Raw genomic sequence first — 11,466 nt, 5'->3', positions numbered from 1 at the left:
CCGATAAGGCGGACATATCCTCGCACACTTTATTTATGGCTATGTTTGATTTATCTCTCTGTCTGCTCCACTAGAAGCTACTTTGGGATTCTAGATAATGTTGGGTTTACAATGATTATAGTAGGTTTTGGGATAGCGCGGCCAGCCTCCGCTGGGATCACATATGATTGAATCGTTCCACTTAAATGCACTTTGATAATTTTTGTTAATTTTTTTTTTTTTTGTTTCTTAATGGGAAAAATACTTTTTACAGGCTCAATACCAGTTTCAAATTTCTGATGATCGGATTCTCTTGGCTCGTGGATTTGGTTTGGGTCATCTGGATTAGTGTACATACATAGGTAGTTCTTAGTTTAGTTCTGCTGTGGACAAAGCATTAGATTTAGATTCCGGCGCGTCAGAACTTTGCGTAGAGCTTGCAGCGTTTTAATGCAGATCACCACGCAGCAGCCGTTGGCCACGCCCTCCGCCGGACTCTTGCATGTGCAGGCGTTGCCCTTGACGGCGGCAGCGGGAGCTGAAGAAGCGCTGCTAATGACTGGCGGCTCCTGGACTTCGCCCTTGCCAGAACAGCAACACGAGGCTGACGAGGTAGCGGTAGCGGTTGGAACTGGCTTCTGGTTGCCTGAACAGCAACCACCCGATGGTTTTAAAGTAGGAGCAACTCCACTGCCGCAACAACCACCCGAGGAGGGAGCACTTGGCCGGGCACAACCACAACCGGTATTCACGGGCTTCGGAGCTTTGGGTTCTCCACAGCAGCCACCACCTGAGGGTGCTGGCTTGATGGCACCAGCACCGCAGCAACCGCCGCCACCGCCGGAGGAGCCACCGCTGCTCATGGAAGCAAGGTTTTGCAGCAGCAAAGCAACATCCTCGATGTTCTGGTTCATTTCCGCATCGCGTTTACTCACTTTTTTGGTGGGCGCCACGCTGCCGCAAATGCGTTTGCCACCGCTGGAATTCATCGTTGTTGTTGTGGTTGTGGGTGCGCCAGTCCTGGTGGTCTGTTGAGCAGCTGCAGCACCACAGTCGCCCCCATGACAGCTCTTTGTCTGATCGCATTTGCAGTTGGTGCAATTGCAGATGCCCGCATCCGCTGTGATCTGCTTTAGAGTCGGCTTGTTGTCCCGTATGTCCAGTTCCACTAAGCCGGAGGCATCGCTTGGCACCTGTGAGGCCTGCTGAAGTGTGGCCTGCAGCAGCGCACTGTTGTTGTCGATGGTCATGAGGATGTCATTTAGGAGCGACTCCGTTTCCATGTCCTCCTCGTTCTCGAAACTGTCCTGCTTGAGCAGCTCTTCGATATTTTGCTGATTCAACTCCAAGGTGGGCGTGGGCAGTGAGGGTTCCACTGTGGGATCCACATCCATGGTCTCCGGCTGCGGATCCCCCATGTTGCCGCTTACTGCATTGCCGAATGTGGGCTTCAGGTTAACGAAACTGGGCATCTCGGTGGGCAGGGCCACGCAGGCATCCGTCAGCGGAGCCATGGGAATGATGGGCTTGGAGACAAGGACGCCGGCGTCAATCCACGGACTGGGTATTTCCTCCTCGGCGGCGTAGGAGAGCTGGTAGGCCTGTGATGTTTCTGGAAGGATCAGTGGCTCGTCGCCCTGCAGGATAAACACATTGGACAACTGATCCTGCGGCGTGAGAGTTTGCAGCACCACTCCGCTGTCCGTGCTGGTGGTTTCGGAGCAGTGACTGCCTGGATTTAACAACGTCATTTCGGGTTGATCCTCTTTAATGAACTCTTCTTCCTCCTGCTCCTCCTGCTGTGGATCCTTCTGCTCCTGATCGCTGCACTTGGTCTGCTGCGTCTTTAGTGGCCTTTTCTTGCGACCCTTGTTTTGCAATTGCCGCTGATGAGTCTTTTTGTGGGATTTCAAACTATGCGATGTGCTGAACGACTTTTGGCAGCTGTCCTCCTGGCAGGGATACGGCTTTTCGCCGGTATGTGTCCTTCGGTGGGTCTTCAGGTGATGCGAGGCGGTGAAGGCTTTGCCGCAGTCATCTTCCGGACATTTGTAGGGCCGCTCCTGGGTGTGCGTGCGCATATGCTTCTTCAGGTCGCTCAGCGTGGTGAAACACTTCTGGCACAGCTCACAGTTGAACGTCTCGCCATTGTGCAGACGAAGGTGGGCGTGCAATCTGTTTGTGGATCGGGCGACGTTGATTACAGATTAATAGGGCCCGCAGCCATTAGTTTATTCCGGGGGCTATCAGTCCGCCGAAGTGGAAGATGATTACTCACCTGTAGCGCGTGTTGAAAGCCTTATCGCAGCCGGACACCTCGCATTCGTATGGCTTCACCTTCGTGTGGACGCGGACGTGGATCTTCAGGCTGTAGGAAGTGAGGAATGCCTTGTGGCATCCATCTTCCGGGCATTTAAAGCTGTAGTCGCCTGAAAAGCGGAAAAAACGTTGTTGTTATCCGTGGCTGTTTGAATATGTTAATATTTCGCTTTAATAAATCATTTTTGTATTTTATAATCAAAAGGACAAAATTAGTTTTGAAAAAGATAAGATCGCGCGATAACCAGACTATCGAGTAGGTATCGATTAAAGAACCAGAAACGCAGCTAAAACTTTTTTCCATCACTAAAGCTCCATGTACAAAACGCAGAAACGAAACTTGTTCACAGGTTCAATATAAAATCAAATCAATTCGAATATCATTCGCGATTTAATTAACTTTGTATTTACTGCGTAAGGTGAATACATTGTTTATTTAGGGCATTTGTGCATTTTCATTCCCTTATCCTATTGCTAGGCTTCGCCACCGACTCGCACCACGCTGTTTGCGTGCGTTAACTTTTTCACGCGACGCAAGAGCGCATAAGTTTTCCTCAGAGTATTTTGGTTGAATTTAAAAAAAATCACATCATTATGGATGGTTTTGACGCTCTACTAATTGCAAGTGTCAAGCGCAATGTTTCAATATTCGAGAAATACCACACTAGATATGACAGAAAGCAGGCGTGGATTGCAGTGGCCCAAGCATGCCAGAGATCAGGTTATATGGTTTCCTTACATGGAGTACAGGTGTTTATAAGTTTGATATTGCAGTTGAGCGCTGTCAAGTTAGATGGAAGAGCCTACGAGATCGCTATGTGAGGGAAGCGCAAAGGCCCGCTGCCACAAGGAGGTATTTTCGGAAGTTTAATGAGCTCGATTTCCTCAGGGAGCACATAAGCATCACAAGGTAATGTATTTATCCCATTTATGCATTTTTGTAATGTCTGTAATGTGTTTCTTTTTTGATAGGAAGCAGAATGAACTGTGCCATACATTAAACACAAATACAACGCCTGTGCCGGCTGAAACCGTGGAAAGCCAGTCGGCAGATGAACCAGCCCTTCAACGAAACTGCATCACTGAATTTCAACCGGATGAGTTAATAGTTGAGTTTAAGGGCGAGGAGGAATACCTCAGCGAGACGAATAACTCGAACGCGGAGTTTATCTCAGAGGATTCAGCGTGTCATATAGAGCAGAGCAGCAGCAGTTCCAATGGCGAAGGACTGAGCCAAACTCAAGCCAATTCCATGAGCGTAATGAATCTCATCGAAAGTGTGTTGCAGGATAAGCCGGCAGAGCCCCAAGATCCCTTCTACAAGTATCTAGAGAGCATTTTGGCTGGCGTAGACGATAGTACTCGAAGAGATATACAACTAAAAGTGCTCAACTTCGTTAGTGACGAAATCAGGGGAAGTAGACAAAATTAGTTTACGAAAATGATATATATACAAATTAATGGATACTCACCCGTGTGGGTTTTTAAATGCGTTCGCAGATTTCCAATTGTGCTGTAGCTGCGATAACAGTTCTCATAATTGCATCTATAGCGACTGAGAGCCTCATCCGAACTCTAAATTGCAAGTATAACAATGCTATTAGATCAGATTCTTTGCACTAGCTATATGATTGATATAGTATACATGTGCATGTTCTTTAGAATGAGACAATTATGATGAAATGGATTCATGCTGAACATTGGGTGCGAGTGATATGTTAGGGGACAGCCTTTCGAAATAAGCAGATACTACGCACCGCTAAAGATGGTTAACAAAACTTGGTTACACACGCCCTACAGCAGAATCGCAGGAATCGGATTCTCCGCTAACACTAGGATTAGGATGGCGAGTAGCTACAAAAAGCGTTAGGCAACGTAAGCCACGTTAGACATTGCACTAGCGGTTGGTGATTGGGTGTGGGTACCTCGTAGGCCAACGCCATTAGCTGATCGTTCTCGTCCTGCCTCTCCACCTCCTCCTCATCGACATCTTGGTGCAGCACGCCCGGTTGGATGCAGTGGGCCAGCTGCTCGTCCTCGTCCGGCTCATTTGGATCGTACTCATCCACATAGCTGGAAGATCCGACCGAGCGGAGTAAAGAGACCAACATGGGGGAAATTTATCGAATTTGCAGTTGGAAACAAACAGAAAATCGCATCGGGCGGGGCATATGTATATTCCATCCGATTTGTGTGTCAGTAGGCCGTTAAGATCTTTGTATATAATTATAAACGCAACAAGTATATGTACATACATATATACAAATATATATATGAATGAAAAATTGCACAGATTGCGATTAGTGGGGTTAGAGCGTCAGCAAACAAAGTCGCAAAGGCGATCGAATAAACAGCCGTTTCCTGGAGGGCTCTTCTGTCCTTATTAATCAGATTAATTAATATTTAATGTTGTCATGGTCAAAACACAACAAATGGCTAAATAAAATAGCAGACGGCAACAGAAACTATAAAGAAAAGCCGATTGAAGCAGAACAACAAGTGCGTGGGCGCTGAGACGGCTGGCAGGCTGACTGACGGGCAGCGTGCGTCCCCCACGGACCCTTCCTCATCCCTTTGGCCGCCGGCTCACCCATCGAGATGCCCCTCCCCCCACCCCTCTAATCACGGGAGTACTGAAAAATGAGAAATATGATTGAGGGAACACTACTCATGGCGGTAAAAATAGCAAGAGGGCGTCGTCGCCGAACGGGGAGCTCGGCAGGAAGGAAGGAACAACAAGCAAGGCACGGATGAAAAATTGAAAAATTATTGTACCGCAGAATAATGAGCAAGCGAGGAGCAACAACAATGTAGAACGTAGCGAACTAAGCCCATCACAACAGATCATTTGGACTTAGCCGCGGGAAAATTTAGTTGATGACCAATTCGCCATATCTTTTGAAGGGTTTCAATCAATCGGGTGCTTTACGTAGCAGCTGGACTAGTCTATCTATTACCCTGTATATTTAATCAGTCGATTTCCTGTATCAATCATATCTATTGAAATGTGAGTAAACATTGTGTAAACCCTTCAGCATTCGTGACTTATCAGAAAAGTTGTTAACTAAGTTTCGGGAGAACTGATTTGTTTTGTATTTTTATTAAAAGCCCTATCAGCTGTACATGTTATTTAGACTATTTCTAGAGAATAAAGACCTTTGAGACATTTACAATTTTTACCCTTTGGGAAAAATAGAATAGATAGAGAAAACTTTTTATAGTGCCAAATCGCACTTTGTCGGGGGAGAATTTCACAATAGAAGCCACTACAATTTGGATTCTTTTGAAAACCGGCTTCTTTACATCAAGTGTTAATGAGTTTCGGGAAAATTTTCGGTCGTCTTCGCCTAACACATTGTAGAAATATACATCTATGTATGCATATGTATATCCATCTATACATTCTGCTCGGCATTTGGGGTGGGGGTAGAAATCTAAATGCGTTCATCGCCGCAACTATTTTTGGCCCAAACAAATGATTTTCGATACAATCATCAGCCGAAGTGGAGGCCCAAAGGCATGCAGCCATTATGATGCCCATTGGCACACGGTCTCGGCATAGTGGATGTTCGCGACGAGGGTATGTGCTGGTCGAGTCGATTGCCGCGTGCAGAATGCAACAGGCTGAGAACACAAATCAGGCAATTAGCAAGCAACTTGCAAGCGATTCGGACACCGCGTTGTAATAAGTGGACATTGGAACGCTTGAAATTTGCCAACACAAATTCTCGACAAGGAAGAAAATATGAAAATTCGATTTTGCCTCTTTTTTTCGTGGGCAGCCAAACAAAAAGTGAAATAAAATTTAAAAAAAAAATCGGACACGTCACGACAGACGCTAGGCGAATGTTTTCCTTTTTCCCGCTCTCTCTCTCCCGAGAATCTTTTTGTGTGTGGGCAGTGGAAAATTAGCAGCGAAGAGGGGCGGTGGTGTCCCTGGCGGGGGTCAGAATGCGGAGGGCAAGGCACACCTGACGGCCCACTATAATTGGCCAAAAAACGACAAAAGCACCAAGCACTAATCCACTCATACATGACACTGAAAATATGCAATTATTATTCCCGTTCTGGCTTTTGCAGCAAATCGAAATTAAGTGACTTTTTTCGTAAGGCAATCGAACGATTTCAAGGCCTGGCATAAAATTAAATGTTAAATAATATCGGCAAAAAAGTGTATATATTTTTAATCATAACATAAATTTAATGAATTAATTATGTGCTCAAAGCTTGAACCAAATTCAATATCTCAAATAAAATGCTTTGCCAAGACTTATGATTTATTTTTATTTTTTGAATTCAATAATTTTCCTTGAATGTTGTTTAAAATTGTATGGCAAAATTCTTGCTTCGATATATATACAATATGTATACACACATATGTACGAAGTTTCGAGAACCGATTTTTTAAGGCAATATATAGTTCTGAATCTGTATAAAATTATAGTTACAATTTTCTACAAGAATAATATTGCAATTCCAGAACGGATTGTTGTTATCATATCTATAAAACAACACGCCTAAGCAAAAAACATTCCAAATACAAGCAAATCATAAAATACACATGCAGCGGTGGGTGTACGTGCAAGTGGGGAATACCTCGTCTCAATTGTGAAATAAGCTGGAGAATTGGATGTGGAGTCCCTAGAGATGCTGTTTCCAGTTCTCTGGTCGTTATCACAGTTGATTGGGGGATTTGCAGCCTCATTGGGGCTGGACACCATGCTGAGCGAGACCACAGTGGGCGGCTGGACTTGGACGAGCCTCTGGTTCTCGAACTGGTACTCCAGCGTGAAGCAGATGTCATCCAGATTGAACACCTGGGCGGTGCTATCGCTCAGACTGGCTATCAGCGGAACTTCAGCGTGGCTGGAGTTGAGATTCTCGGTGGTATGGTGATATGTGATGGGTATGACCGTGATGGGCAGTGGTGTTAGTTGATCCGCTAGCGAAAAAGCGTCCGCTGCCGCAGATACAACAACTTGTGAATGGCCGTGAGTTTGAGATGCAGTGAGTTGATCCTGGGCACCGAACAGGTCGCCATACGTCGCCTGGCCGTCCCCCGAGTCAAGGGCGAGGCCCAGATTAAGCACCTGTTGCTCGCCACTGGTGGATTCCGCCGTCTGGCTGCCGTAGATGCTGTAGTTATCCCCATGGATGATGCCCAGCCCGTCGGCCTCCAGTTTCGGTTCGAGCAACTGGGCCAGTGGCCTGTCTAAGTCCAGGGAACCAGAGGAGGAGCAATTGGAGGCGATGGGCGGGGAGCCGGAAAGCGAATTGCGCGACGAGTTGGTATCATAATCCCGGCTGTCTGATAACGAATTTCCATGACTATTAGCGGTAGTCTTCCACTCGCTGTGGAAGAAGTGTTGTTGTTGTTGCTGGTGTTGTTTCTCTTGGTCGTTCATTTCGTATTATTTGTTATTCGCACACCCACGCACACTAAGACATACGCTTGCTATATCGCATATGATATGCAGTTGTTTTTTCTCTTTCTCTGCTGCCACCGTGCAGTATGTACATATATATAGATTGCTAAAGAAATTAGAGATCGCGAGATCGAAAAGCACACATCCGCGATCGAAAAGCACAAGCAACAACGATAAGAACCAGTGTGACCATGGGCGGATCGCCAAAATATAACGCGGTTCTGGCTGAAATATACCATGCACTGAGATATAACGAAAATAGTGGAACGCAAATGGGGACTCCACTTAGCGGGGACTCAAACAATGTGGAGAGTTTTGGGCGGAGAATAAAAACTTAGGAGGAATGACAGTCTCCAAGTGTGGAGTGCAATCGAAACTATGGTGTTCTAATTTAGAGAATGAATAAATAAATAAACTGCCGATTATACTTACATTAAAAGATTTTGTATATTTGCATATAAAAAAAAGTTTGTTTCAAAACAAGTAGTAGGTACAAAACATTGTACCTAAATATGAGCTAATTTAGGTACAATTGTACTGTACAATAGTCTACAATAAAATGTTTAGTCCAAAAATGCTGCTTTTGTTAAATGATGTGTACTATGGTTCAAGTCCTCGCTTATTTCTATCCAATTCATCAACCTGAGAGATTTGCATACTTATGGTATATTTGCAGTATATTTTAGTATGTTTTCCAGACAATCACCCTGGTCACACGGCATCCTTCTTTTTCTTTCGTTTCCGGCGAGGTATGTGCACAAATTTTGTTTCTCCACGTTTTTTCTTAAAAATAATAGCTTATTTCTTATTTTAGCGGTGATTAAAATATCCATCGAGCAACATAATGGTACGTAGCAACGAATAATTGGCTGAACTCGAATCAAAAAGCGGTCAAACAAGCATGAAACCGCAACGACGGCCGCTTGTCCCACGTGCATAGTGCCAATTTTGTTACCCCAAAAGCAATTATTTGTATCCGGCGTCTTAAAACCGTCCTTAATATCAATACCAAAAAGCAATTCAAACGGAAACTTTAAAAGAAACCTAAACTATAACCAAGTGAAGGGCTCTTCCCCGAAAAATGCCGCAACTATCTCAGAAAATCAGCTGCAAATAACTATTTGGTTGTGACAAAAAACTATCGCAAAGATACTACAAAATGGATTGAACTATCGTGATACTAACCATTTTATCAACTACCACAGGGTCGCGTACGAACCAAGACGGTGAAGAAGGCCGCTAAGGTCATCATCGAGAAGTACTACACTCGCCTGACGTTGGACTTCCACACCAACAAGCGCATCTGCGAGGAGGTGGCCATCATCCCCACCAAGCCCCTGCGCAACAAGATTGCCGGGTAAGTGCCGCTCAAATCTCGTTAGTGAGTGGATCTATAATGCCCAAATTCCTTTCCAGCTATGTCACCCATTTGATGGGCCGTCTGCGTCACTCCCAGGTGCGTGGTATCTCCATCAAGTTGCAGGAGGAGGAGCGTGAGCGTCGCGACAACTACGTCCCGGCCGTCTCCGCTCTGGAGCAGGACATCATCGAGGTCGACGCCGACACCAAGGAGATGTTGAAGCTTCTGGACTTCCACAACATCCGTGGCCTGCAGCTCACCCAGCCCAACACCAATAACTTTGGTCGTCGCAACTAAGATTTGTATAGCGCGTAGATGATGATGTTCTGATTTGCATGGGATCACAATAAATTTGTGTGAAGTGCATTTAAAGTGTATGTTTTTGTGTTTCTATTATGCGTATTCGATTGAAAAATAACCCATGTGAACAACGTTTCCAAAGTGGCACACCAGACAGGAAACTCGATCAAAATTCAAGAACCCCAAGTCTGTGTTCCGTTTATCATCTTTATTCGCATTCGAATGGAAAATACTGTAGACATGCACATATTTGTAAATATGTTTATATTCAATCCATAAATATATGGGTTCGTTTTTATACAGACGATATATAAAAGATATTCTACGAGTGCACAATATTTAAATCTAATCGTGTACGCTGATGCCAGTATATATAATTATTTGTTATGTATATGATGGATGGTAGCTATACGTATGATTGTGCCCTCCGGTTCAGGAAGATGCTGATGTAATGGGCGACGCAGCCTGATCCTGCTGTGGTCTTCGCACCGGATTACGCAAGACCAGCTCGGAATCCTCCGAAATGATGGGCAGCGCGTGTGCCCAGTGGTAGTTGATCAGATGGCTAATGCTGTCGAAGATGCGATCTTTGGTTCGGACCACGCCCTCGGGATCGATGAGAAGCAGATGCTTGGGCGTCTTGCCCTCTAATCCGGTTAGTACGTACTGGCCCCGCTTTCCCTGTGACTCGCGCACCAGAAAGTCGCCGTCCTGCTGCAGCAAGCGCTCCGATATTGGTCTGGATATGCCCGCATGGAACCACACCTCCGCTGTGAGCGGGCATTGCGGTCCGTCGAACACATCGCGAACAGAGGGCAAAACAGAATTGGCGGCTGTGGTCACTTGGAGAGGATCAAAGTGACCTAACTTATTGGTCGTCTGATCGGGAGGCGGGGAGTTGAGGTCGATGAGGTTGCTGCTCAGGCGATCGCGAGGCTTCTTCAGATTCAGTTGTGCCACACGAGGCGCATGCGGATGTAGAGGCTGCTGCACCTGCTGTTGTTGTGGTTCCGGCACTTCTGGTGGCAGCTTGTTTGGCAAATCGTTGTAGTACTCCTTCACATTCTCCTTGCAGCTTTGATTGATGTTGCAATCCGCCGAGGGATCATTGAGCCTACTTAGAGCGTTGAAGCGCAAGGCAAAAGCCTTGCCAATGGTCACTATTAGATCCTCGCTTTGGCCGCCAGCGCATTCCAGGACATAACACGCCCGCCATTCATCCTCGTTCTTGGCTATGTATGCGAGGAAGTCGAGGGTGTCATTGTCACCGCCGGAGGCGAACGATATGCGCGGCATATTGTGATTGGCTATAACCTCGCCCGTTTCCACGTTGCTCAGCGACAGAGCTCGGCTCGATACATTAATAATGATGTTGGTGCCGGCGTGCTGCATGCTGGGTCGATCCGATATGAAGTTGGTTAGTCTCCGCTTGCCAGCAGACTTTAAACCGGCCGCCTCGCAAACTCGATTGATGCACTCTCTGAATGCAAAGGCGAACAAACATGATAATACTGCTGTGACTCATGGCTATTGCTCACTTACCGCGCCAGCTGCGTACGGGTCTCGAAGTCCAGGGATTTCATTGAGGTCTTGACCTCAACGCATCCCGTGTACCGAACGTTGAATGCAACACCCACGCCCATTATGACGTCGTCCGGATAGATGCAGCCGTCGCTGGTTGTCCCGGAACCGCTCCGGTTACCGGCATCGCCATTCTTCGGCATTTGTGCGGTGGCTGTGGGCGTGTGGCAGCGATTTGGCTTCCTGCTGGTCCTTTTTCCGCAGCTGTAGGCGGCTGCAAGCCTTTGTTATTAGTAATTCGGATATTACTCAAGGTGGGACCGTATTCGCAAAAGTGTGGCCGTACTGCAGCGCTGGAAGTGTGACCGCAGCTAGCAGGCATATCGATAGTTGATCAGTGGTGGAGCTTAAAGGGGGTTCTAAGGAGCTTATCATTTCAATAATGCAAAAGAAGATATAAAAATGCAACTAAGAATGCTAGTTGCTTGGATTACGTTACTCAAATTTCATTATATTGAAAATATTAGAACTGTCACTTTTGAAGACTCCCATACCTAACCT

At 46.1% G+C, this 11,466-nt stretch overlaps 4 protein-coding genes across 6 annotated transcripts; 2 read left to right on the top strand and 2 right to left on the bottom strand.

Annotated features, from left to right (window-relative positions):
* Positions 1-209: 209 nt before the first annotated feature.
* On the bottom strand, positions 210-7,903 carry LOC117138964 (transcription factor E4F1). Of its 3 annotated transcripts, XM_033301007.1 has the most exons (5): positions 6,895-7,903; positions 4,224-4,371; positions 3,771-3,873; positions 2,258-2,408; positions 210-2,154 (listed from the first exon to the last, which is right to left on the bottom strand). In XM_033301007.1, exons 1-5 carry the CDS (start codon positions 7,701-7,703, stop codon positions 354-356), a joined length of 3,012 nt encoding a protein of 1,003 aa, XP_033156898.1. In that variant the 5' UTR covers positions 7,704-7,903; the 3' UTR covers positions 210-353. The 3 variants fall into 3 exon arrangements, with proteins under 3 accessions (XP_033156898.1, XP_033156899.1, XP_033156900.1); XM_033301008.1 differs by lacking the exon at positions 4,224-4,371 and having other exon boundaries at positions 7,389-7,903; XM_033301009.1 differs by lacking the exons at positions 3,771-3,873; positions 4,224-4,371 and having other exon boundaries at positions 6,895-6,997.
* On the top strand, positions 2,613-3,776 carry LOC117138966. The gene is made up of 4 exons (XM_033301011.1): positions 2,613-2,717; positions 2,777-3,019; positions 3,073-3,208; positions 3,271-3,776. The coding sequence occupies exons 2-4, from the start codon at positions 2,893-2,895 to the stop codon at positions 3,728-3,730; spliced, it is 723 nt and encodes a 240-aa protein (XP_033156902.1). The 5' UTR covers positions 2,613-2,717; positions 2,777-2,892; the 3' UTR covers positions 3,731-3,776.
* Positions 7,904-8,468: 565 nt separating the features above from the next.
* On the top strand, positions 8,469-9,461 carry LOC117139579 (40S ribosomal protein S17). The gene is made up of 3 exons (XM_033301988.1): positions 8,469-8,571; positions 8,930-9,081; positions 9,141-9,461. The coding sequence occupies exons 1-3, from the start codon at positions 8,569-8,571 to the stop codon at positions 9,379-9,381; spliced, it is 396 nt and encodes a 131-aa protein (XP_033157879.1). The 5' UTR covers positions 8,469-8,568; the 3' UTR covers positions 9,382-9,461.
* Positions 9,462-9,631: 170 nt separating this feature from the next.
* Positions 9,632-11,247, bottom strand: LOC117139572 (SHC-transforming protein 2). Its single transcript, XM_033301978.1, has 2 exons — positions 10,927-11,247; positions 9,632-10,864 (listed from the first exon to the last, which is right to left on the bottom strand). Exons 1-2 carry the CDS (start codon positions 11,106-11,108, stop codon positions 9,817-9,819), a joined length of 1,230 nt encoding a protein of 409 aa, XP_033157869.1. The 5' UTR covers positions 11,109-11,247; the 3' UTR covers positions 9,632-9,816.
* Between the last annotated feature and the right edge of the window lie 219 nt (positions 11,248-11,466).

The sequence above is a fragment of the Drosophila mauritiana genome, chromosome 3L (genome assembly GCF_004382145.1).
Source record: "Drosophila mauritiana strain mau12 chromosome 3L, ASM438214v1, whole genome shotgun sequence".
Taxonomy (NCBI): domain Eukaryota; kingdom Metazoa; phylum Arthropoda; class Insecta; order Diptera; family Drosophilidae; genus Drosophila; species Drosophila mauritiana.
This window is presented reverse-complemented; position numbering and strand designations above follow the sequence as displayed.

Bases quoted from the DNA above. Each gene is read 5' to 3' on its own strand.
- LOC117138966 (XM_033301011.1), top strand. From the start codon at position 2,893: ATGGATGGTTTTGACGCTCTACTAATTGCAAGTGTCAAGCGCAATGTT. The intron at 3,020-3,072 runs GTTATATGGTTT...TTGATATTGCAG, and splicing joins CCAAGCATGCCAGAGATCAG to TTGAGCGCTGTCAAGTTAGA. The intron at 3,209-3,270 runs GTAATGTATTTA...CTTTTTTGATAG, and splicing joins GAGCACATAAGCATCACAAG to GAAGCAGAATGAACTGTGCC.
- LOC117138964 (XM_033301007.1), bottom strand. From the start codon at position 7,703: ATGAACGACCAAGAGAAACAACACCAGCAACAACAACAACACTTCTTC. The intron at 2,409-3,770 runs GTGAGTATCCAT...TCCGCTTTTCAG, and splicing joins GCATTTAAAAACCCACACGG to GCGACTACAGCTTTAAATGC. The intron at 2,155-2,257 runs GTGAGTAATCAT...ATCCACAAACAG, and splicing joins GCTTTCAACACGCGCTACAG to ATTGCACGCCCACCTTCGTC.
- LOC117139579 (XM_033301988.1), top strand. The intron at 9,082-9,140 runs GTAAGTGCCGCT...ATTCCTTTCCAG, and splicing joins CTGCGCAACAAGATTGCCGG to CTATGTCACCCATTTGATGG.
- LOC117139572 (XM_033301978.1), bottom strand. From the start codon at position 11,108: ATGCCGAAGAATGGCGATGCCGGTAACCGGAGCGGTTCCGGGACAACC. The intron at 10,865-10,926 runs GTAAGTGAGCAA...CTTTGCATTCAG, and splicing joins ACCCGTACGCAGCTGGCGCG to AGAGTGCATCAATCGAGTTT.